The sequence below is a fragment of the Mustela lutreola genome, chromosome 7 (assembly GCF_030435805.1).
Source record: "Mustela lutreola isolate mMusLut2 chromosome 7, mMusLut2.pri, whole genome shotgun sequence".
NCBI lineage: Eukaryota > Metazoa > Chordata > Mammalia > Carnivora > Mustelidae > Mustela > Mustela lutreola.
In genome coordinates this window covers 135,216,834-135,242,699 of record NC_081296.1, presented here as the reverse complement: position 1 = coordinate 135,242,699, position 25,866 = coordinate 135,216,834, and the positions used below count along the sequence as shown (strand labels likewise).

General features: G+C 47.9%; 1 protein-coding gene across 36 annotated transcripts in view; it reads left to right on the top strand.

Moving 5' to 3' along the window:
* The window catches only part of NRXN3 (neurexin 3), a 1,566,681-nt gene that overhangs the window by 63,423 nt on the left and 1,477,392 nt on the right, over positions 1-25,866 (top strand). For all 36 annotated transcript variants that reach the window (XR_009355806.1, XR_009355805.1, XR_009355804.1 and 33 more), the window contains exon 2: positions 806-2,234. Coding sequence is in view for 32 of the 36 variants with exons in the window: in XM_059182678.1 (XP_059038661.1) it covers positions 1,526-2,234 (709 nt within the window). In the remaining 4 variants the exon portion in view is untranslated. The remainder of the gene's footprint in view (positions 1-805; positions 2,235-25,866) is intronic.

Here is a 25,866-nt window from a genome sequence, read left to right as displayed (position 1 = left end):
TTTACCGATCACCTACCATGTGTATAGTCTCATGCTAGGATCTTCCCTTACCTGATCTCATTGTAACCTCTCTCCAACCTTAGAAAGACACTTCTTTCCTCTGCTTTACCGAGGAGGGAACACAAGTTCAAATACATTAAGAAATTGGCTCAGAAGTTCCATAGAAAAGAACTAGGATTCAGGCATAGCTTTTCTTTAAGTCTCGAAAACACAGTTGTGTTTTTTTGTCCTGTAAGAACTTTTCACCAACACGTATTAAGAGATGAGAGTTGTTTGGCTTGTTACTCACTTTCTAATTTATTTCTGCTGATGTTTATAAATATTTCTTTCAAAAACTTAAAGGTGGAAATCTGTCTTAGGCCGCCTACACCCAGGCATTGGATTGTCAAATTGAAAAAGAAAAATCTAAAAAGAAATCAATGTCACTTTGTGCCTTTTAACCAGTAAATAGTTAAAATTATGTGTCTGTGCTCAAGTGTTAGCTCTTACCTTAAAAATAAATTTTAGCTATGTGACCCTCTGATATGGATACTGTAAAAATGTGCTGATACAACTTTGGGAGTTTTATACTATTTTTGCATATGGAAAAACCGCGCATCGTTAGGCACTGAGCTCAGGGTCCTGCTACAGCTCTGCGAGAACCTGAGCCCTCTCTCCTATTTAAAGCACCAGGCACGGTGGCAATCACTAGAGTAGCCTGGATCCTGGTCGGCTGTTCATCAATATTTGTGAAATAAAGTGCAGTGTTTTCCTGACCCCACCCTGATCTTTTTCTTCTTTCTGCCTACCCCCCTTCTCCCTGCAGGTGTTTTCCTGGAGTCCTGAGAGGCAGGTAATGGGCAGGACTGCCTCTGGCCCGCACCATGAAGCCTGAACCTGCTTCAGCTCTGCCCTGGGCCCTGCCCTGCCTGAGCCCTCAGCTTTGGGCAGCCCCGCTCCCTGCAGACCCCTGCTGCTAGGAGGTAAAGCTTCTGGGCGGGTCCTTGGCCTGTTTCCGCCTTTCACCTGGCTCACCTCACCAACCGCTCACACCTCCTCCATCACGGCAGCCCCAGCCCAGCCCTCTCCCCGGCCTCCCTGGCTGGGGCGTTCGGGGGTCCGCTGGGAGGAGCGCGTTGCTGAAGCCTTCCACCCGCCGAGTACCTTCTCCTCCTCGAGTCAAGGCCTCCGGATCCACATGGATAGCTGAGATCTTTTCTTGGAGGACACTTGGCTCCTCACTCTGGTCTCCCACCTCCCCCACCTGACTTTCCTCCTCTTCTGCTGCCCAGCCTTCCCCCTCTGCCTCGTTGTTGAATCTCCTGCTCGTGTGCCCATCTGGGACCGTCTTGCTCACGGTCCTTCTTCCTTACCCTCTGGGGATTAGTGCGTGTGGGCCTCCGTCCTCTTGTGTGCTCTCTGCGCCCCCCACCGCCCCGGCCCATCTCCTCTTCCTCTCTCCCTTCCGCTGCCAAGGAGTGGGGATCGTCCCCCCAGGGCTGTTCCCTGCCCGGCGGCTCCTCCGGGCTCCATCCTGGCAGCCACGATGAGCTTCACCGCGAACTCAGTTTTCTTCACCCTGAAGGTGAGCGTCCTGCTGGGGTCGCTGCTGGGGCTCTGCCTGGGCCTCGAGTTCATGGGCCTCCCCAACCAGTGGGCCCGCTACCTCCGCTGGGACGCCAGCACGCGCAGCGACCTGAGCTTCCAGTTCAAGACCAACGTGTCCACGGGGCTGCTCCTTTACCTGGACGACGGTGGCGTCTGTGACTTCCTCTGCCTTTCCCTGGTAGACGGCCGCGTGCAGCTCCGCTTCAGCATGGACTGTGCGGAGACCGCTGTGCTGTCCAACAAGCAGGTGAACGACAGCAGCTGGCACTTCCTGATGGTGAGCCGAGACCGCCTGCGCACGGTGCTGGTGCTCGACGGCGAGGGCCAGGCGGGCGAGCTGCAGCCTCAGCGGCCCTACATGGACGTGGTCAGTGACTTGTTCCTGGGCGGAGTCCCCGCCGACATTCGACCTTCTGCCCTGACCCTGGATGGAGTACAGGCCATGCCCGGCTTCAGAGGATTAATTCTGGATCTCAAGTATGGCAATTCAGAGCCTCGGCTTCTGGGGAGCCAGGGTGTCCGGTTGGACGCCGAGGGACCCTGCGGTGAGCGTCCCTGTGAAAATGGCGGGATCTGCTTTCTCCTGGATGGCCACCCAACCTGTGACTGTTCCACCACCGGCTATGGAGGCAAGCTCTGCTCGGAAGGTAAGACCTTCTTCCCTAGCCCTCTCTTGTTAGGCACCCACCCACCGGGTTGGGTGAGGGCCAAGACCCTTGGTAGAAACCAATGCTGCTGTTGAAGGCCATCTTTAGTTACGTGTTAGATAACTGGATCCCTTTCCTTCGAGGAGGGGTTGGAAATCCTTTGGCTGCTCTCAATGGAAAACCCATCAGATCTCAGCAGGAAGAGGATCCCATCTGCTCAATCATGGGCTCTTTATTCAAAGGGTTCGATGGCGTAGACTGCAGGATACGAGCCCAGCTCAGCTCCTTCCACTGGAGCGCAGCTTAGCAGGGTCAGTGCAGAGCAAGGAATCCAATAGAAATGGGCAAAGTAGCTGCCTCTGTCCCTCCTGATCCCTTGAGAGTTGGACCCTTGGGATGGATGGGAAACTCCCCATCATTTTCTCCTTAACCCCCAGGAGGAAGAATGCCCGTGCAAAGGAGAATGAGGGTGGATGGATTGCAGGCCATGCTTGGCCACTATCACCCCAGCCCTTCCACTTGCTCCTCCTCCCACAGTCTTTGAGGGAAGTGTCTGGAGGGTAGATGAGGCAATTGGGGATGGGCCTACTCAAGACCTCGTTCTAGCAGTAGGCTTTTTCATATCACGTTCTTCTTTCCTGTCCTCCCTTCGTATCTCCGAGTACTGAGAATGGTACAGGAAAACATGGAGACCGACAGGACCCTTGTCCAGCCAAGCACTGGAGGGAGCTGGCGATACTCAGTGTAGCCTTGGAGAGCCCCCCAAGTTCAACTACAGCTTCCCAGGGAGAGGGGACTCAAACTCAAAGACTTAGACTGCCCTCACCTCATTCAATGAATTTTGACTGTTTGAGATTACCTATAGGAGGAAGTGGTCCAGACTCTACTTTGAAAAACACTTAAAAATCCAGATTTCTGGACTCTGGGACTCACTGAAGGCCCAGCTTTGAGCAGGAGGGAGCATTGAAGTGACAAAGAGCGTGAGAACTGACCCCATGGGTGTGTGTGCTGGGGGTTGGAATGAGGAAGAGGTAAAGTTCAATTTTCTCCTCTTCTTTCGGAGTTAAGCCCTGGATTTCTCTCAAAGTGTATGGCCATCCCACGCTGGTCTCTCCATGGAGGTGGTGGGATGGTGTAGGGGGGAACAGTGGTTCTCAACCTTGGCGACACATATTAAGATCACTTAAGGGAGTTCAAAACTCTCAGGCCTCCCTGTCGACCAGTTCAATCAGAATTTCGTGTGGAGTGGGGGGTGGGGGGTGGGATCCAAGCATCTATATATTTTTAAACTTCCCAGGTGATTCTAGCGTGCAGCCAAGACTGAGAAGCAATAGGACAAGGGAGGTCAGGTAGGTGGGGCCAGATGAGTGTCTCAGCACTGATCCCAGGGTTTCTTCCTTTTGGTGAGGCCCCTGTCTTATGGTTTGTAATAAAAAATAGTGTCTTCAGGGGTTCCTGAAACCATCCCACAACAGCCCACCCAGCCTAAAGAGGGTGTAACTGATATGAACTTTAGCCACAATTGTTAGAATTTTCTTTTCCAGATGGCACATGCTGGAGACTAGGACACCTTGAGGGGTCTTGTTGGAGGCCCCTTTGTAGGTCAAGTAGGGGCGACTGGAAAAGCCTCCCCAGGCCTCCGTGGCTGCTTTCCCCGGCTGGGCTGCCCTGGGCATCACGTCTCCCTTCCTGTGGGTGGGCTGTAGGAGAGGGAGATTCAAGATACGCATGCCTCCTTTTTTTGGCTTCTTTTTCCCCCCACGGGCCCATTGGAAAAGCGGTTGGGGAAGAGCAGCCGAGGCAACCCCAACCCACAAAGCCACTTTGGGAATGTGGTTATGGAAGCACTTCTTATAAGCAGGTGCCTTCTGGAGCTGACTGCTGTTCCAAAGCTTCTTGGCTTTGGAGAAAGTTCTTCCAGAAGACGCTGACATGATCACTTGTTTTTCTCATTCGCCCAAAGGATATGTTCTGTTCTCAGAACTTGCATTGAAAGCTGGCATTCTTCCTTTCTAGGGACTAGGGTGTTTGCAAGTGTGTTGTTAACTTGCTGATTACCCCTGATTGCATTTTTTGTGTTTAAAAAGAACTCATTTCCTCTGGGCAGGTCTGGATCAGCACTTTTCTGCTGGAAGAATCTCTATGCTGTATATGTGTACGATTTGTCTTCTCTCTCTTGGTGTGTGTGTGTGTGTGTGTGTCTGTGTGTGAGTCAGGTCTCCAGAGGCATTTTTTAGAGCAGAGTATAGGCAGTCAATTTTTTAATAGCTAAATAGAACATGGATATTTTAATAATAGTTCTTTCTGCAGGGTTCAGATCGTCTAGTGGCTGTGGATTGATACCCCTATCTGAAGAAGGCAAACACACAGCGCAGCTCATTTATTCTCCTGATACATAAATAGAGTAAATGAACTCTGTAGTAACAGTAACACTTGATTGGCTCGGAACAGAGCGGTGCAAAGGTTGAGGTGAGGGTAGCTGCTGGGGGAGGTATCAGAATTTACTGTTGATACCTTGGAGCCTGTTGATCCTGGTAATTGTCATCGTGTCTAATCAATCACCAAAAAAAAAAAAAAAAAAAAAAAAAGCACCACAGACTTTTAGAAAAGATCTGTCTCTCCACACGTAGTTAATTCCTAGATAGTCAGCAGGGGCGGGGTGGGTGGGGAAGATCCTCACCTATAAAATATTAAGGGGAAAAAAATTACAGGAGCTGCTAAGTGTCAAGTAGATCTTGCACAAAACAAGATAAATAGCCCAAATAAATGCTTCCCATTTTCCTCAAGATGTGGGGAGGTGGGTAGTGAGGATGCTCCACCCCCCACCCCGCCTCCTTTCAGCTGCGCATGGCTGGGACCCGAAACCAGGGAACTTATTCCAGAGGTGGGTCCTCTGCTTGTCCCAGTTTGTAAGAACGTCTCCTTGACGTGATCGTGAGGGGGCTTGTACCCAGGACGGAAGGTCCGTTGTGTACTTCATGCTCTAGCAGCTAGGGAGCAGGAGGAGCTGGGAGGGCCCCTGCAGCTTTAGATGGATGTGGTCGGGGCCTGTTGGAGGAGGCACTCTCTGTGGTCCATTAGCCGCTAGCACACCCGTGGCATTGATGTTTGCGCGGCCTGTCTGGCTTTCCATGCCTTGATGGTTCTAAAATGTCTCCATGCTGCACCCTGCGAAGAACGCACAGATGGGCCCATCTCCTTTATGTGCTTTGGGCTGTTTTGACCCCGCAGTGGGTATTTCTTTATGAAGACCAGAAGATACCGGAGATGGCTGCTGTGAGCAAGCTGGTCCTGGAGGGTCAGAGGTTGTGGACTCAGTGTCTTCTTTCACATGGTGAAATGTTACTCGCTCTGGCTCCAGGCTGAACTCCATGCAGCCTGCTTGAGAAAACTTCATTCCAAGGCTCCCAGCCCAAGTAATGGTCACATTGAATGTGATGGAGAAGAGGTCCCAGAGTTTTATTTCTAGGTGTTATGTTTATAAGTAAAATGTTTTGGTGCTCAACTTCAGACCTGTCGAGGCTGACATTTATTTTTTTTAAAGATTTAATTTATTTATTTGACAGACAGAGAGCACAAGTAGGCAGAGAGGCAGGCGGAGAGAGAGGAGGAAGCAGGCTCCCCGCGGAGCAGGGAGCCCGATGCGGGGCTCAACCCCAGGACCCTGGGATCATGACCCGAGCAAGGCAGAGGCTTTAACCCACTGAGCCACCCAGGTGCCCAAGCTTGACATTTAATCTTGCCTTTTTAGGAAGGGTCTTAGAGAACTGGAGAAGTGCAGATAGTTCAAAATGATTTTAAAATTCTGCGTGTCTGTTCTGGAAGATAGTCCGGCTATGGCACGGCATATGCGCTGGTTTTGGTCTAGCCCAATCTGTCCCCTTACGAGTAGCCTGGAATCTCACTGGGCAATGAAGAGGTATCCTGAGTGCCCCTAGAGAGCTATCCCCTCAGGGGTCATTGAGAGTTTATTATTACCATGAAATGAGTTTAAAATTGATTGTTTATTTTTAAACCATTCTTAGTTATGAATGTGCATGTATTGAATTTCTTAACAATCTGACGGTCATGAAGAATTGATTCGCTCCCAAGGTGTGTACATTTCAGTACTGAAGAGCTCATTTACTGTGATGTCAGCCTGTTACCTGCGGGGTAGGGCCAGGGAAAGATGGAGAAGGCGTCACTTGTTGATTTCTCTCTCCGGGTCTCATGACGTGGGCCTGCCTATGTCACATACCACTTGTGTCCACATTTTTAGGTTCATTCGGTGAAGAGGCATGAGGTCTTATTCAGTTGGGGGGAAAAGAAATCATTGCGCTCTCTTCCTGCTGCCTTGGGCAGGTGCCCAGGCCAGAAGCTGCTGTCTTGAGTCTTACCTCTTAAGTTTTCAGACATTTTGACTCCCACAGTGAGGTGTAGGGGTGGGTGTCGGCAGTAGGGGCCTGAGCCTTACCACAAGCACACTGCTGAGTGGTACCCAAGGGCCTCCCCTTCCCATCCCTGACATCTGACCCAGGTTGGTTGGATGGCTGGCTCAACACCACCGGGTGGCCTTGGTAAGCCTTCCTGAAGGCGAATTTCAATTACTTTCCTTTTTATTGAGAATTTTGTGACTCTTTCCCCATTGATCAAAACCAGAGCTGGGATGGAATGGTATACCAGGAGACTGCTTGCCCCTGAGCGTTTACCAAGAGCCAAAGACAAAGAATGTTACAAGTTCAGGCTGTGCGGATGGGCCCAGCTGATCCTCCTGCTTTGGGCATTTGAGTAAAAACACAAACATCTCTCCTCCCCTCCCCAGTGCACTTCCTGCTGGGATTGTAACAGGGCATTGTTGTTCCCAACCCGTGCTGACCTGGCCTGGCCTGGGGCTGGGGGCCCGGCAGGGGATTGGTGAGAGTCCCTCCGAGAGTAAAGACTGTCTTCTTGCCAAATCCTTCTCCCTGGTTTGGAGACGGTGGCACACAAGGGAGGCCTTACAACATGCACAAAGGGTAACTGTGGCTTCTGAGACCTGATTCCCACCCAGCATTCAGGCTTTAGGTGGGACTAGCCCAGCCAGCCAGCAGGGGCTGTCGCTAAACGGAGCCTGAATAGGGGTCTGATTGCTCCTTTTTCCTCCTCTTCTCCTGATTACCAAGTGAGATTTCCTGGGTATGCTGTATGCTAAATGGCAGAGCTGCCGCCCGTCACTTGCGCCAATTATCCCTCTTTTAACTGCTGAGGGAAGAGCAATTTTTTTATACCCCCCCACCAGCATCTCTGCCTTTAAAGAAATAAGACCCTTTTTCCTTGTTCCCCCTTCAGTGGGGGCCAGAACAGCCTTTTTTCTCCCTGCACAGTCCGCACACCAGCTGCAGGCCCAAAGGGGGTGGACACTGGTTAATGCTTGGTCCAAATTCAGCAAGGTTGAGGGTCATACAGGCATTTTGCCAAGAGCTTTGGAGTGGCACGTGAGCTTGCATTTGCATTTGGTAATGAGACACCCCAGGCCCAGCACTGGGGGCTAATTATCTTCACAGCCCCTATCTCCCTTTGCAGGCCGCCTGGGAAAGATGGTTTCCAGTTCCTGGGGCAGCTGCCTATTAGCTGGGTCCTCTGCCTCCTTCAGAGGACGGGAGAGATGGGGTAGAGGCTGTGCTTGGGGCATAGGACTAGCAACGCCCTCCCCGATGATTCCTGTTGTCCTGCAGTGTGTGTCCTGTGCGACAGGCCCGGAGGTGGACCTGGAGTGAGAGGCTTTGGGGCAGGGCTGTGAGGTGCAGGTATCGTTCCTTGGGTAAAAATCATGATGATGTTAGTATTATGATTACTGAGTCCCACCCTGTGCCTGACAGCCTAGGGGCTTTATATGCATTGTCTCATCTCATCCTCGTGGCTCTCCTGTGTGGGGGAGATCATTCACTAGTGCCATTGTACACATGAAGAAAATGAGGAGCAGAGAAACCTGGAGCTCGAGCAAGGTTTAGTGTAGGTGTTAAGGGCATGGCTTCTGGAGGGAACAAGATGGACTTAAATCTGGGCTTGTCCACTGATAAGTTGTGTGTCTTTGGAGATGGTTTTGGAAGCTTCAGTATTCTCATCAATAGTAATAGTAATAATAATAATAATAATAAATGATGTCAGCTAGCATTCAAGGAGTACTAGTTCCATGTCCGTACTATACTGACTGCTTTGCAGGAATTAGCTCTTATAACCCTCACAACCACTCAACACACTATTATTTTCACTTTGTAGATGTGGAGGCTGAAGGACAAGAGTTAAATAGTTCCTCCAAGGCCACACAGTTAGGGATTTATACCCCAGCAGCCTGGCTTTAAGCCTGCACATAACCACTACACCCTCCTGCCTTGCAGCAAAGCAAGGATAAGAAACCCTACATCATCAGTGGTTGAGGGCACAAAATGAGATGAGATGTATAGGGTCATTTACATCATCTTAGGGGAAGAACCAAGTCCTGACTCTGGGCTGTTGGTCTGGTGCTTGGAAGAATGAACTGTGTGAGTCAATTTGGTTTCACGGAAGGTCTGAAGCTTCCCTGGGAGTACCCCCACCTCTGCCATTTTCCTTCATCCCCATTTGAGAAGTGGCAAAGATAAACGGAAGGGAATCCAATTTTGTTGCATTTGGCCCCTGCCTAAGAACATGGGATCACTGATAACAGTTGTCCATGTTGAATAGTATTTGGAACTCATTGCAAACTTGTGGTGTTCTGGCCCTCATAGCAACCCAGTGAGGCAGGAGGGGAAGGCTTTGCCATCATCCCACTGAACAGGTGAGGAGACCCTGACGGGTGGTGCCAGTGAACTTGGTGTGGGTATGAGGGCAAGCTTGGATGCTGTCTGTTCGGCAGGTGTCTCTGGGACCTGCAAACCCAGATCCCCAACATGGCATTTTATTTCTGCTCCTAGGCTCCCTTCATTAACACAAATGGCGTGTGTCTCCATCGTGAAACAGAGCGTTGCCTCCCTGGATGCTGGTGATAAGCAAAATGTCAACCTCCTGGTGTAGGAGGTTATCAGCTTGGCTAGTCCCAGGAGCCTTGCTCCTCCCAGACAGACAGAAAGAGAGAATATGAAAAAATGAGAGAGAATGAAATGAATGCCTCTGAGTGGTCGATTCCCACCCTCCAGACGCTGGTTTGAAGTGAAGTGACTGGGTTTGGACCCACGGGTCCCGAGGCATTTGGACACAGCTGCACAGCCCTGGAGCGTCGCCTGACCTCTTCAGATTTAACCTTTGGCTTCACAGGTACCAGGAATTGTCCAGCACCCACCCCAGGGTTGGTGGTAAAAGAGGGAGCTCCTGAATTACTCTGTCTTGCTCTGTTGCTGCCTTCTGAGTGTCTTCACACTAACAAAACCAAACTCTCTTTCTCTGTGTTTATTTTTCTCTTTTCCTTTGTGTGTGGGGGAGGGGAGATGATCACAGAGCCGGATTCAGCCCCAAACAAGACCTTTCCTATAGCCTCACGTACAGGATCCCTTCCAAGGTGCCATACCTCATTTTGAATTTGTGATTTTTTTTTTTCCCCCTTAAGGAATCCCCATTATCATCAGCTTCCAACCGCACGCTGTGGATCCGTCTCTGTTAAGACTTGTTGCTGTCCCGTGACAGCAATGTTGCTCTGGGTGTACGTGGAGTTCTCAGTGACCTAGGACCCTTCATCACAGACATATTTTCCTTAATTTTGTAACCAGCAGGGCAGGAAGAGCCGTGGAGAGGGAGTGTGGAGGATGAAGGGCTTCTAGGAATATCGTCGGGGAAGGCAGGGGGCGATATCTGGGGTATCCAGTGGGGAGAGCGAGGACATGTTTAGAAATGTTTGCAGACGAGGCAGAGGAACATGGTGGTGTGTAAAAACAGGGGGCGCCCCCCATCCCCCTCCGGAGCATTTCCCAGCTGAAGCTGGGATGTTTGGTTCTCTGCGGCTCACTGGGGGGCTGTGTTCCAGGTGACAGGCTGTGGCTGACAGAGGAGAGGGACAAAGCGTGGCTCTGCAGGCCTGTCTCCGTGATCTATTTGGGAACTGACAGCACTAGTGGGTTGTCATTACTGCTGTTGTTCTCCAGAAATTGATGTCTTTGGGTGACCTATTTAAAAGCAATATGGGGCCCCCTTTAAATGTGTCATCATTTATATCTGCTCTCAGACCTCCACTGCTGTCCACAGTGCTCCTAAATAATGTATTTTCCAGTTAAAAAAGAAAGTTTTTTTTTTTTTTTAAACTCAGGAAGCAGTACTAGCAAGCTTTCAAAGATAAATTGATCTCACACTCCTCCAGCCAAACCCCCAGCTCTGCTCTGTGATAGAACTTACTTTGCACGTGGTCCTAGAAATGGTGAATGTGTCAGCTGTTTGGGGGTACAATGCTGTACTGGGCGAGGGTACACAAGAGTCTCCAGAGGAGAGAGACGAACAAAAGACAGAGACCCGAGCTGTGAGTCATGGGAAACTCCTGCTTTAGGTATCCCGTAAACTGCATGTAGGATCCTTTAGGTTTTACTGAAGCTCTTATTGAAGTGTCTTTGTAACTTAGATGACCCCGAGGTATTTTCCTTCAAGTTTCTTGTGAGACTCTATGCCTCTGATCATCTCCTGACATTTTTGCCTCTTGTCTGCTGCTCCTGTTCTCCTGAGGTAGTTGTGTTGGCAGAGATCTTAGACGAGCGTCTCCGTCGCCGCATGGTTGTCGGCAGTGCGAGGGCTGCCATCTTTGCCCTCCCAAGCAGTGGGTTCCAGGCAATTCCATAGCCTCTCCTCCGGGTATTATTGGGAATGCGTTGTCTGCAGCCCCTGAAGAACAGACAAAGTGCAGTGAGAGAGTGTAGAGTTTCTTTAGTTAATAAGTTGCTTTAAAATAAAAATAATACCCTTCTTGTGAGAAGGGACCAGCCAGGCTGACATTACAGGTCTGCGATCCAAATGGAGGGAACAGGGCTGGCAAGGCTAGGAGCGCGCCAGACTCTCGGGGTTTCTTCCTTCCTCCTCATCCCCTCAGGCTTCTTTCCCTTCCAGAAGGGGGTCCTATCTCTTGCATGGTTATCCTTGGACAGCTAAAGGAATGGGGAAGTGTGGGTTTAAAGGATGTTAAGCCTCTCACCCATGGGATTCCTAAAAGATGAATCATCACCGCATCTACTAACTGCATCTAGGTCAGGAAAGGCAAGGGCAGAGTTCAGGCTCAGGGGATGTGCTGTGAGGCCCTTCTCACTTTGAAGGAGCCACACGGAAATTGGAGGGGACTCTGGTGCCAAGGAAGACATATTCTGTGAGGGGTGAAGCCCCGATCCCATGACCCATGTGGAGGACAGTAAGACATTCACATTGCCTTCTAGTCATGGCTTGCCCTGTGTGAGGCACTGGAAACCAAGGTACGCTGTTAAGAATCATGGGATGATAACTTCGGAGGGGAAGTTAAGTGTCTTTGGGTCCAACTTCCCATTTCCCATCCTCTTGTCCACTGTGTAAGACATTTCTCCTCTTCCCTCAGAATTACCCTAGTCAGCTGCAGTGATGGATGGGGGTTGAGTGGTTTTCAGGGCAGCCTAACGTGTCTCTGATCACTGCGGAGGATTAGGGCGCTAGCTTTTCCTGCATGGGGCTGCACTCAGCCTCTAGCCACTTCCTCACTGGTCCCCATTCTAATTAAAGCAGTCTGACCTTTGCAGTGGGCCATGTGGGTGAGGGGATGGATGGGTCATAACATTTCTGGATGATGCTTTGCAAGAATTAACTCTTATGCCAAGAAAAATTCATAAGGGATTCTCTAATAGGCACTAGTGGTGCACACACCACTGGGTTATTTCGAATTAACTGCTTGTGATTAATCTTCAATCATGTGGGAGAGGCTGATGTGGGAACAGGCTCTGAGGTAAGCGGGTGATTCATACTCCAGTCATTTTGTTCCTAGGGAGCTTGCACTCCGAAAGATTCGTGGTTGGCCCCATCTCTGGCTCTATTGTCTGTGCCTCATTTCATCCCCCTAAGATGCCCCATCTCCCTCCCTACCCAGCTAGCTTTGCAATATCTCTGATTTTCCAGGGATGCCCTCCCCCAGGACCCCCAGGAATCTCGAATAGCTTGACAATAAGATGAGAAGTTCTAGAATGCCATGAAATAGCATAAAGTGGAACTGGTTTGGACTAGCTGAACAAACGCATCCTGGCAGTCGGGGTTGGACACCCCAGCAGACATCAAGGTTTTGCTAAAAATTCTAACGGGATAGTTAAAAAATTAAAAAAGGGATACGGTCATGAGATGAAGCAGGATTGGAAGCAGGAAGCAAAAATGCTTCCATCCTGCCAGGTTGCCCCGGGTATTCCATGCTTTGGGCTCTGTTGAGCAGAAGTCTCCTGGGGGAGGGATTAGGAAGGGCTACATGATGTTGCTCCCACGTAGACATTGACTGGAAACCTGCCACACACACTCCCTCCTGCGCTGTAAAAGGGAAGAGGCTGGTCTTGATGTTCAGCTACCTCCTCATCGATAGTCAGTTTGCTGACAATGCAGCAAAGAGAGGAGAACTCATCTCCTAATTGGGTGGTTTAAAATAGTTTACTTTTAATTTTAATTTTAAAAATTTTAAAGATTTTATTTATTTATTTGACAGACAGAGATCATAAGCAGGCAGAGAGGCAGGCAGAGAGAGAGAGAGGGGGAAGCAGGCTCCCGCTGAGCAGAGAGCCCGACTCGGGGCTCGACCCCAGGACTCTGGGATCATGACCTGAGCTGAAGGCAGAAGTTTTAACCCACTGAGCCACCCAGGTGCCCCAATAGTTTACTTTTTTAAAAAAATATATATTTTTGAGAGAGACCCCATGGGGAGGGGCAAAGGGAGAGAGAATTTTTTTAAAGATTTTATTTATTTATTTGACAGAAGTCACAAGTAGGCAGAGAGTCAGGCAGAGAGAGAGAGAGGAAGAGAAGTAGGCTTCTCGCTGAACGGAGAGCCCGAAGTGGGGCTTGATCCCAGGACCCTGAGATCATGACCTGAGCCAGAGGCGGAGGCTTTAATCTACTGAGCCACCCAGGTGCCCCAGGGAGAGAAAATCTTAAGCACACTTCACGCCCAGCGTGAGCCTCATGCTGGGTTCAATCTCATGACCCTGAGATCATGACCTGAGCCAAAATTAAGAGCTGGAAACTTAACTGACTAAACCACACAGACACCCCTAAAATAGTTTCCTTTTTTTTAAAGCGAGAGAGAGCATAAAATAGTTTACTTTTTTTTTTTTAAAGATTTTATTTATTTGACAGAGAGAGATAACAAGTAGAGAGAGAAAGAGAGGATGAAGCAGGCTACCTGCCTAGCAGAGAGCCCAATGCGGGACTTGATCCCAGGACCCTGAGATCATGACCTGAGCTGAAGGCAGAAGCTTAACCCACTGAGCCACCCAGGCAGCCCCCAAATAGTTTACCTTTTAAGAGTAAAGCCCACAGACATCATTGTAGTCTAAGCTTGAGATGTACTCAGAGTCACAGGCTTCTACACCACAGTCTCATTGTCCACCCAGGCTCCATGGACCATGCACACGTGTGGGGAAGTGGACTCGACCATCTCACTCGGTCATTTGAGAATTGTCACGTGGGCAGATGGTTGAGTTTTAGCAGCGGTAGAAACTTCGCAGTTTGCTCTTCCTGATGTTGAGTGTTCAGCCTCGTATTAAGCAGATTGGGATCGTTTTTCTCCCATGTAGAGTGTATAACCAGTGGCTATGTTTTAATGTGTCTGTTGGCTTCTTTTGGCTTTCACATCTTTGATGCAAGTTGTGGTAACTCAGCGGAGTTTCCCAATTCTTGTTGTAGGGGCGTATGCAAGGAGGTACTCTCGTTGAAAACTCTCAGACCTAAAACTAAGGGAGTGCCATTTCCCTTTGTTAATTAATTACTGCACATACTGGCATGGGTGCTAACCTTCATGTCTCTGGTATGTGACAAACACAGCAAGCACTCAATAGATGTTGCATTAATAAAGCACATGATGTGTCTGTATGCATGTACTTTCATGTTTTGTATGTGCGCATGTGTGTCTGTGTTCATGTGCTCGCTAACACCTGGTGATGGATGTATGAAGGTTCCCAGGAATGTGAGTTTAGTAATATCTGTTTAATGATTTGACCAGCGTGTCAGCTGTGATTTGGACCGAAGGGGCATGGGCCACCCTGGAAATGCCTTCTTTCTCTTAATATAAACAGGGACATGTTTCCCGTGGGACAGTTTTCAGTGTGTCTGTGCCAAGCACATATACATTCCACCTGGTCTGATCTTGTTGAAGACAGACTGGAAAGACTTCCTTGTTTGTTTACAAAGCAATAGTTTCCTGTAACAATTACAGGCAGCAGCCAGCCTGGGACCATGTAAATGCTTGTGCAGTGGTTGTTTGAGGCAGACATGTGGTTGTCACTGGAGATGGAGAGGCCCCATTAGCTTATGTGGATTCCCTGGAGAAGACGAGGCTCACTGGGGACAGGATAATTGTCCTCGGATATCAGAAGAGCTGCCATGAAGAGGAGGGAGTAGATACTGAGTGGGAGGGTTGAGAGATCAGAGCTACAGAGAAAGAATCCTGATGCTTAGAGCTATTGGACCATACCTCCCCTCATCCCTGGAGGGGGTGCAGCGGGTGCCAGAGTGATAGCTGTTAGTGTGTGCTGGTGTGTACGTACATGCCCTCAAACCACGGGCACCATGCTTCTGGGGGGTTCAATCTCTGGGACCACCCTTATGTTCGATCATGTTCATCCTCTGCTTTTCAGGGGCTGGGGTAAGAAGAGGACACTCCAGATCACTGGCCTTGAACCTGGGGCACGCGAAAGACCCTTATATGGGATAGAAATAATGAGATGTATAGCTAACTTATTTGTAAATTATTTGTAAATAAATATACATCTTTTGGAAGAACACATTGAACTTATTTTTTCTAATAGGGAGTTTGTTCAGAAAGGTTTGGAGGCTACTGATCAACACACAAGCTGTTGATCTCTCTTCAGCTGACTAGGTTCCGCTTGGCCTCCTGTTACAATTCCTCACCCCCTGGGGGCTCGCAGCTTTCAGGTGGAAGCTGGTGCTGGTGGCCTGTGGATCAGGCTCTCCTCCTCTGTCCTTAACCCTGTGTGTGGTGGCCTTGGTTGACCTGGCCAGCAGGCTGGGAGAGCCCCATGGGAAGATGCTCTGGTCATGCCTCCCTCCTTTGGAGGCCTCACTGTTTGGAATTATGAATATTATCCCAGAGCTGCTTTCACCATAAAATCATTGCTGGGGAGATTTTGGATTGTGGAAAAGAACAAAGTCTTTGGGGTATCTTCAGGCGTTTACAAAGGAGTTCTTGATGTATAATCATGTGTTTCTTGGAATAGGTCATCTGTTTACTGGGATAAGTACATTTTTCTGACATCCACGGAGTATCTGTTCTATATTGACGAGGTCCCTGCCCACATGGAGCTTGTGGTCTAGTTGGGGAGCCTGTCAAACCAAGAAGTGCAGCATGCGTTAGGGCAGGTACGATGTGAGGAGAGTAGCTCAAAAGGGAGTGTCCCACCCTGTTTGGGGTAGGAGACACTCCTTGGACTTGGGTGATTTATCTGTTAGCCCGGTGGTGGCGGAGGGCGTTTCAGGGCAGCCCCGCGAACCAGTAGTTTGCAGTAGTAAAGGTGGCTGGATTGAAGGATTGAGGCCAATGGGAAGATATTAAGGAGAGTCAGACTGAGTGGGTCTCCGTGCTTTGTGAGGATTTGGGACATTATTTCTTCCTGGTGGAAGATTGGAAGATTTTCAGTTGAGTAATAACAGATTTGAATTTTTGGGCGATGGCTGTAGGGGCAATTTGCATGATGGATTGGCTAGTGATTGAAAGGCTTAAAGCAGAGAGGCCCGGTGGAGGCTCCTGAGTGGTTTTATTGACAGAGAGTCTATACTGGAGGGGTAGAGATGGGAGAAGGGTCCACTGCAGAGATGTTAAGGAGAAGAACTTAATAATTTGCAAGGCAGTAAAAAAAAAAAAATAATAATAATAATTTGCAAGGCAGTGACATTGAGTGGTGTTGGACTCGGGCTGCCTGGCTCTGCCACATACTCTCTGTGCAAATTTGGACCAAGGACAATTTCTCCATCTGTGAACTGGGTGTAGTAATAGTGCCCACCATTTAGGATTGATATAAGGTTTAAATAGGATAGCGCACATAGAATGCTTAGAACAATACTTGGCACATTGTAAGCTTTCGGTGAATATTAGCTGCTATTACTAATTAGTATCAATTACTTTTTAAGATTTTTAAAATCTATTTGAGAGAGAGAGGAGAGCAAGCAAGAACACAAGGAGGGGGAGGGACAGAAGCAGAGGGAGAAGCAGGACCCCACAGAGCAGGGAGCCTGATGCAGGGCTTGGTCCCAGGACCTTGGGATCATGACCTTAGTGGGAGGCAGACGCTTAACCCTCTGAGCATTATTCTTGAAGGAACTTCAATGACATGCTCTTCTTGTTGTAGGTATAACTAGGGCAGGCAAGTCAGTGGGAGGAAAGGATCTGGAGTGAAGGCAAGAAAGGGGTTGTAATCAGTTTTGGTTTGTCCACACTCCACCTTCTCTTTTTGCTCTGTAAGATACTTGCAAGGAGGGGCGCCTGGGTGGCTCAGTGGGTTAAGCCGCTGCCTTCGGCTCGGGTCATGATCTCAGGGTCCTGGGATCAAGTCCCGCATCGGGCTCTCTGCTCAGCAGGGAGTCTGCTTCCTCCTCTCTCTCTCTCTCTCTCTGCCTGCTTGTGATCTCTCTCTGTCAAATAAATAAATAAAATCTTTAAAAAAAAAAAAAAGATACTTGCAAGGAGATGTGCAGAGACAGGTGGGGGCAGTGGTGGTGCTGGAGGAAGAATGGGGTTGGGCAGATGTCATGGTTGTTGTAGGGGGTGAGGGAGGGCTTTGCACACGGGTGAGGCTGTCTAGGCAGACAGTATAATTGAGAGGTGAAGAAAGTACAGAATCTTCGGGAACCTTAATATTAAGATAATAGGAAGAAAGGAATCTATGGCATGATGCGAGTGGATGACCAGAGATGCAGAGGGAAACTAGGAGTAAAGGAAAGTCCCTCAAAATTCTTCACTCATCAGCAAATGACCTGGTTGACGTTGGGGCACCCATTTGAATGTAATAGAACAGCATCAAAAAATTGCATAGTTGAAAAAAAAATTGCATAGTTGAGTTTCAAAAACTATTTACACTGGCCTTTCTTCTACCCTCAATCTAGTGTGTTCTGTTCATTTGAGAAAATTTCTGCAAACAGAAAGTGAAGTCTCATATAGAGGTGACGAAACTGAGGGTTTTGGATGTTCTGCTTATGATGGAGTTTCTGGACCCCAGAATATCAGAATCCCATGGGAATCGAGGACTCAGAAATCTGAAAGAATCAAACCTAATGTAAAAGAAGTGACTTGCCCAGGATCAGTCAGTTGGCATTCTTATTTGTGCTTTGCATTTGAGACCATGTGAGTTACACATGAAATGCCTTGTCTACGTTTTTCTTGGAGTTGGGCATCGAGCTCTAGAGGATACCAGCAGTGGTGCTAAGTTCAAAGCCATACACCTTCTCCTGGGGTTGACCAGAGATCCTCTAACTCTGGTCCCTGCAAGCCAAAAGAGCAAGATTCCCCCACCAGGGGGGCTTCAGAAGCTCCTGGCTGGGCAGCCAGTGATGTAGATGCTGGTAATTAATTCACTTGTGGTTTCTGTACCTCTTCCAGGGGTAGGGTGTTTGGAAAGGAAGCAAAATCATTTCTTAAGGAAATTGAGGCTCAGTTCTAGTTGCCTGCTTGTGGCCTTTCTCCTGTCTCTGATACTCCGGGATTGGGGGTGGGTGATGTGTCCGTTCTCCGAATGCTTGCTGTGCCTCACAGTTTTCCAGGAATTTCAGGACACAGGAATTTTCACCCAGCTGTGTTGTATGTTGCTGTTCAGCAATCTGAAGTTGCTTATCCAGCGTAAGTCAGAATGGGGAGCCTAGGGAGGAGGGAGAACGCCTTCGAACATTTTTCTAAGCAGAAGAAATTGAGGTGTTAGGGGCCCAGCTGGCGTGTGATGGGAACCAAGAAATGGAGCCCACGTGAGCATGCATGCTCACATGAAATCTCTTACTGATGATGTTATTCCAAAAGGGCTTCTTCCCACACCCTTCCACAATAATGAACCCTTAATGATGACCTACTGTGTGTCAGGGGAGCATGGTGTAGAACAGGGAACAAGACAGATATGGCTTCATGCTGCCTACTTCATTCAGCAAGCAATGATCAGGTGAGAGAGGCTTTGAAAGGGGAAGCATAGAGTAACGGTGCTATGTACATTCAGGGGTCTCTCTTCAAGCTTGGTGGAACAAAGGCTTGGTGAAGTTCAAGACATTCCATGGAATCACAGGAGGCCCAAGGCTTTTTCAGGGGGGTGACTGCAGATATTAGGTGGTTGTAGTTATTAAATGAGATAAGGCAAAGCAAGAAGCAGGTTGATTATCACATAAAAAGACGCTCAATCAATGAAAGCCATTATGGCTATTGATTCCTGCATCAGGTTGCGTGATGGTCATTGCTAGCCATTGAGTTAGGACTATCTACACACTGGGCCCTGTTCTAAGCACCTTACATCCCTGACCTCGTGTAATGATCACAACAGTTCTCCAAGGAAGTGCTGTGGTATTCCCATTTCACAGATGGATATGCTGAGGTTCAGAGACATACACTGTATTTGCCCAAGCTCATACTGCCATTTGCTCTCTATTGGAAGCAGGCACTTTAGCTCCAGGGCACATGCTCTGCCATCATGCTTCATGGAGTAGTTACACAGCCCCAAGTCCATGGCCATCTGACATGAACTCTTGAAATGGAACAGGTGGTTAATTTAATCTCCAGGAGCCTGCTTGTCTCTTCCTGGTCCATTCTTCCCTCTTCCCCTCCACCACCGTTTGACTTTTTTAAGCCAATGTGTAGCCAAGGAGAGGTTTGTTCCCCCAGAGCCCATTCTCAAGGGGAGCCTCTCAACAGTTTTTAGGATAAAATGATAATGTCATGGTTATTATGACAAGGAAAAGTAATAGAGGAGCACTATGGAATTTAAAGTGTTATAAACAAGAGACAACAAACCATGGCTCAGACCCTGCATTTCTCCAGTTCAGCCCATCCCCCAGACTCACTTTCCCCATGAAAGAACCTGCTATCCTGTCCCTCACCTCTAATCAATAACACCTCCAGGCCTCCACCAGAAGAATTATTCACCTCACTGATTCCTATACCTCCTTCAGATTTCAGCTCAGACCTCACCTCTTCCAGGAGGCCTCCTTGGACCCCAAACCCAGCCCACTCCATCTGGATGAAGTGGCCAGGACTCCTTGTAGCATCCGCCATAGCTTTACAAGTGCAAGGTGACTTGCAGCAGGCCACTCTGCCTGCAGGTGGCTGGGGCCTTCGGAGCCCAGGTAGTCTAACTCCCAGTCTGGCATCCATTCCCCTACATCATGCTGAGAAGGGGTAAGTGGCCCCCGAGAACTGGCTGATGCCAAAGAACACGGTTGCTGAGCACCGTATGCAATGATCAAAACAGTGGTGGTACCTGTCTTGGTGCAGCTTACAAGTTAGAGGAAAGCAGTTGTGGAAAACTTAATCCAGCATATGCATCATTATAATTGTGATGAGTGCTATAGACAGCAAGAGCGGGGTTGGGGGAGATCCCGTGAGAAAAAGGGTGTCCAGGGAGGCCCCTCCGAGGAGGTGATGGTAAAGATGAGAAGGAACAGGGAGGAAGCAGTGGAGGGGGACAACCTCTCTTCATTGTCACTTGATTGGCCCAAAGACAGGTGGATTAGTCTAATATCACTGGTGGGACCTGGGTCTTTTATTTCTAAGTATTTGTTTGGAATATGGTTGATGGGTAATGCGGATGGATGGAGGGGGGTTGGGAGAGAGAAAGGAAGCGAGGACGTGGGTGGGGAAAGGGAGAAACCTTCCGTGTGATGGTCTGAGGACACGACTCGTGTCTGGTAAATGGGCGTATACACGGACACCTCCATGTGGAGTTCAGAACCCTAGAGGTGAGGATTTGGGGGTTGAATCTCTGTCTAAAGGAAGCTCTGTGTGGAGAAGGTGGAGGTGAAAGACTGCTAGGGCAGGAAAGTCAGAAAGCAGGACTGCTGGGTGGCTCAGTCGGTTAGCGTTTGCCTTCGACTCAGGTCATGATCCCATGGTCCTGGGGTGCATTGGGCTCCTTGCTCAGCAGGGAGCCTGCTTCTCCCTCTGCCTGCTGCTCCACCATTTGTGCTTTCCCCCTCTCTCAAACAAATTAAAAAAAAAAAAAAAAAAAAAACTTTAAAAAAATAAAGAGAGAAAGGGAGTGTCATTAGCCGCCAGCCCAAAACACTTTTTCCCCAAATCATCACACGGTGTGAGGGCAACCCAAGGCATTTCCAAACAGCTGCCTTTCCCCTTAGCACGGACTTTCTCGAACCTGCCCTCCCAGGTGCTTCTGCCGGCTCTGTGTGTTTTCCTGGCAGGTGGAGAGGAATAGGGGGCTTGCCCTGGTCAATTCACACTTCGGTTATTGTTACCAGGGACTTTTATATTCCAGGACATGTAAACAATTCTCAGTACTTGGAGGAGCACAATCTAAAGCTGGGAATCCACTTAATCCTAAGTGCCCTGGGCTCCCTGGGTTTTAAACTAACATTTATTGAACAGTTACTATGTTTGTGAGTAGCTTTATCTTACTGATTTTACTGATAAGAACGCTGGAGCACAGAGACTTTCCCCATCGACCCTCTAAGACAGACACGCAGAGGGACTAGAATGAAGTTCTTCAGGAAAACAAGAGAAATAAACAAGCTTATTGTAAAGTGACATTTTTTTTAACTTTGAGATTATGCCGTTTTAATTCTTCATATGAAAATGGCTTTTTAAGAAAACATAATACAGAAGGCATGTGGGTGGCTCAGCTGGTTAAGCATCCGACTCTTAATTTTTGGCTTGGACCATGATCTCAGGGTCACGGGGTTGAGCCCCGCTTCGGGCCCCATGCTCAGCAGGGAGTCTGCGGGAGATTCTCCCCCTCTGCCTCTGCCCCTCCCCACCCTTGCATGCTCGCTTTCTCTAAGTAAATAAATAAATAAATAAAATCTTTTAAATAAAGGAATGAAAAAATGGGATAATAGAAAGCATCAGTTTGGTGTTTTCATTTTTTTCTTGACAAAATAGTCATCCTGTGTTAGTTTCCAAAATTACTAAATTGCTTGAAATATAGGAAAGTAAAATCTATTATTGCCCTTATTATCATGGGCCATTGGTGGGTCCCCTGCTACTTTCCTCTTGGGAATAAAGTATTTGTTTAATTTTATTTGCTTTTTATTCTGATCTTTTATCAGAAGAAAAATTGCAACCCGGATGGACCTCTGAGATCATATAATTTATTTTTCTTCAGCATTTATTAATATGTTTTGATTGCACAGTTTGACCTTGAGGCATTTCAACTCTATGTTGGTACAGTCAGGATCATATAAACACCAAACCATTTTTATCAAAGGAGCATTTTTTTTTTGGAGGCAAATAATGTGGGACTTGTATGATTCCTCAATCCATTTTTTTCTTCAGCATACTTAAACCATTTTTAATTTTTCCAACTCATTTTTATATTACTGAATAGTTATAACCGGATCACTTCTGCTCCATGTGTCTTCTATAATGCTGATCGGATTCATCGATCAGTTTTTTTGTGTGCCTATCAAATTTTGCCTATAGAGCTTCTGCCATTGTGAATGTTCCTTTGTGGTCATTATTTCTACCACATCTCATTTTCTCACATCAAATTTGCCAGTCTAAATTTTGTCAAGAATGTTTGATTCTTCCTTCAATTTTTTAGTCAATAACAAATTTTACCGTGTGCATTTTTAGCGGCTGTCAGTTCCATTTTGCGTTGATTTTTTTCCTGACAGGTCTGATTTTTTTTTTTTTTTTTTTAATTCCAGGTCAATTTTTGCAGTTCAAAGACTCACATCTTCTTAAAACTATAGTCAGCCTCTTTTCTAACCATTTTTTTTTTTAAAAGTAGGTCTAAAACATACTTGAAAGGTCAAAAATAAGGGGTCCAAATATCCTGCGTTGGCAAGAAGAGACCAGTGATCCAGAAGGATTAAGAAATCCTCCCAAGGTCATACATCAAGTTCAGGACAGAATTCTGCTGGGTTATTTTAGCATATACAACTCCCCTAGTTCGGTGAAGGCAGGGTCTGCATGTAAGATTGGGACGAGCTTGCTGGTGTCTTTCTTCTTCCTACCCTCTCATTCCTTCTTCGGAGCCTGACGGACCTCCCACCAAGCCACCTCTCTGAGAAATGGCAGCTGGGGCCACGGTTTGAAGCTTCTTGGCTTCTCCCTGTTTCAGCCAGGCCTGCCTTAAGCTGTGTGTGCACTGGGCTGGCATGATTTACAAACAAGCAGGACCAAAAAGGAAAAATCCTCTCTTGTGGAGAATTAGGTCAGTGGCAGAGTTGGGGGTGGGGAGGGAACCCAGACCTGGTTCTGCCATCTTTCAGTTCACCCCACTTGTCTGAAGCAGTCAGAGCAGAGGCCTATGGTGCTGTTGGGAAGCAGACATCTGGGCTTGGGGGCAAGGAGTGGGGGCCAGTGCCCATGCCTGTGTTCTTGTGCAGATGTGTGTGAACAGGAAAGCGGTCTGGTTTCTGACCACTCGGGACTCCTCCCTCTCTCGCTGTGTTTGTCTGGATTACTCTAAGGGGGATATTAGTGTTGTCTAATAAAGGCCTCAGATTTATCTGGGGATTTGTGTGATTAATTCCCAAGCAAAGTATAGCAGATAGATTAGAGCTCAGCCTGTGCAGTGGGTCTACACCCCCCATTCTCTGCCTCTTCTAATTGGTTTTGGGGGAGGCTCTCCTCTCCCTTCCCTGTTGTCCTGATTGTTGAAGGCTCTAGCATTTAGGCCCCTACCACAAGGTAGTAGAAACCATTTTCCACGGCTGCAAAGCATGGGTGAGTGTCTGGGAGACAGAATCTTCAAGATCACACTCTTGCTCCTTTTTTTTTTTTTTTAGTTTTTATTTATTTGACAGAGATACACAGAGAGACTGAGCACAAGCAGGGGAGCAGTAGAGGGAGAGGGAGAAAGAGGCTCCCTGCTCTGCAGGGAGACCAATGAGGGACTCAGTCCCAGGACCATGGGATCATGACCTGAGCTGAAGGCAGACGCTTAACCGACCGCGCCACCCAGGTGTCTGCTTTTGTTCCTTTATGAAAGCTGCAGAGATGTGGCCACTTGCTTTTCCCTCCTGGTTGCCACTGTCTTCAGGGCCGGGCTGTTGTCCCAGCTCCCCTGTCAGGGCACTGGTGCTGCAGTGGGAGCAGCAGGGAACTGTGGTGCAGGTGACCCGGGTTCTGGTTTTAGTGTCCGTGTTGTCCAGCGGTGGACATGTCAGTGACCTGGTCTCAGCTCTGTGTCTCTCATCTGAGCCTCAAAGGATCCTTTGCCACTTTATCGCATGGATCACAATTACGATGAAATAACTAGTTATCTGGTTGTTTGTGGCCCATCTCCCCAAGCTAGACCTGAAACGCCCAGAGCGCAAGCCCCAGCTCTCTCTTGCTTACCTGCCAGCCCGCCAGTGCCTAGCCCAGTCCTTCAGACACGGGTACGTGCTTCGGATACATGTCAGCGGAATGAACCTGTAAAACAGATTCTGCTTGACACCAGAAAATTCTTCCACTTCTAAAATTCTCTCCGTCTCTCCTATTCTGTTTTCTCTGAAAGATCACATCAACAGCCCCTTTGTAATGTCCTTACTGCTTTTTGAACTGGACTACCATAGAAATGTAAGATTAGAAATGGTGATGAATAATAATAATTTAACTGAAAAGACACGTGATATATAAAATATGAAATTCGTTCTAGGAACTCCGCTTCTGCTTGCTTGATCTCCGGGCTTCCTGACAGTGGCAGGCCACCCTGCCTGGCCTTCTGAGTTCCTGTTGCTGGGGCCTGCAGGATCTCGTTGAACCCTTTAGAATAGGACTGGTATTAATTAGTATGTGACATGCCTGGTTCTCAGATTCAAAAATGATTTTTTTTTTTAAGATTTTATCCATTTATTTGACAGACAGAGATCACAAGTAGGCAGAGACACTGGCAGAGAGGAGGCAGAGAGGAGGAAGCAGGCCCCCCACCGAGCAGAGAGCCCGATGCGGGGCTCGATCCCAAGACCCTGAGATCATGACCTGAGCCGAAGGCAGAGGATTAACCCACTGAGCCACCCAGGCGCCCCCAAAAATGATTCTTTTAGGTGAGGGCAGATACTGTACTAATTTCACATGACAACACAACCTGCTTTTCCAGGGAAGAAGTCAACCTTGCTCGTTTCCTGAAAATGAAAGACAGGAGAGTGTTTAAGGGAAAGCAGAAGAGTTGATGGGGTTTAGTAGTGTGCTTCAGGGCCATTTGCTTTTTTCCTAAGGTTCCCAGGTCATAAGAAACTCCATTCTCGGAGCAGGAACCCTTAGGAAATCCTTCAGGTGAAAGTTTCTAGTGAAAGAGCCAATATGTGACCCTCTCCTGAAGCCCATGGCAGGCAATGCTAATCAGTCATGACCCCCTTTTCTTTCCAAACCCATATGCAGCCTCAGACTCTTTTTTTAACGTATTACTCTAAAAATGTCACAAAAGAAAATGGAACGAATGCGTGCTAGCATTAGGTCTTTTGGATGCATTTGCCTGTTTTGATCCTCCTGACAAATGTGAAATTGATATAATAAAGCCCATTTTACAGATGAAGTTTAAGCAACTTTTACAAGGTCATAGTAAATAGCAGGGCTGGTATTAGAGCTCAAAGTTTACATGCCGCCATGCCTCCCAAGGAGCCCCACTCTCAGGGGTGTCAATATGACCACTGGCCAGTTATGATGAAATGTTCTCTCCACTTAATTGTTGCTGTCCATCCTCTGGGAACCACTTCCGGGTTTCTCAGTAAACAACTTTGAAGCATTCTCTGTCAACCCTAAATCCTGTATTAGTGCTAAGGGCAATAACAGGCCTTATAGGGCCACCCCATCATGTTTATCTACTCTCTTGGATTATTAGATTTACTACTCACTGCATCCTGGGCAGCTGTTTTTGGAGTCTGCAGTGCCTAAGTCAGTGTCTGGCCTGTATGAGCGGTCAATAAATGTTGGCTCTTTCGAACTGAGCCCGACACAGGGCTTGCTATGGGAACAGAAGGGGTGAGGATAAAGGCTTATGGCAAATGAAAGCCTTCCCAGCTGTTCTGAGAACCTCACAGCCAACCTTTTTGAAACTGTATTCCATGAGATGTTACTAGGTATTCTACAGAGGGAGAAGTGTCCGGTGTTTAAAAACTTTGTAAATCCGCATACTGTATCCTCTCTTGGACTTCACAGTGTGTGTTAGTGTAAGTTAGGCTTTCTGAAGTCTTGCCATAGAGAGACTTGTTTATTTTTGTTTAATTCACTTGTTTCTAAATTTATTACTCAACTACAGTTTTTTGCATTGTTGTTGGCAAGGAACTCCTATTCACATTTTGCTGGATGTTGTATCTTGGTGGATTCTGTTCTGGATATGTTGCCTCAACTTACAATCCATTCTCT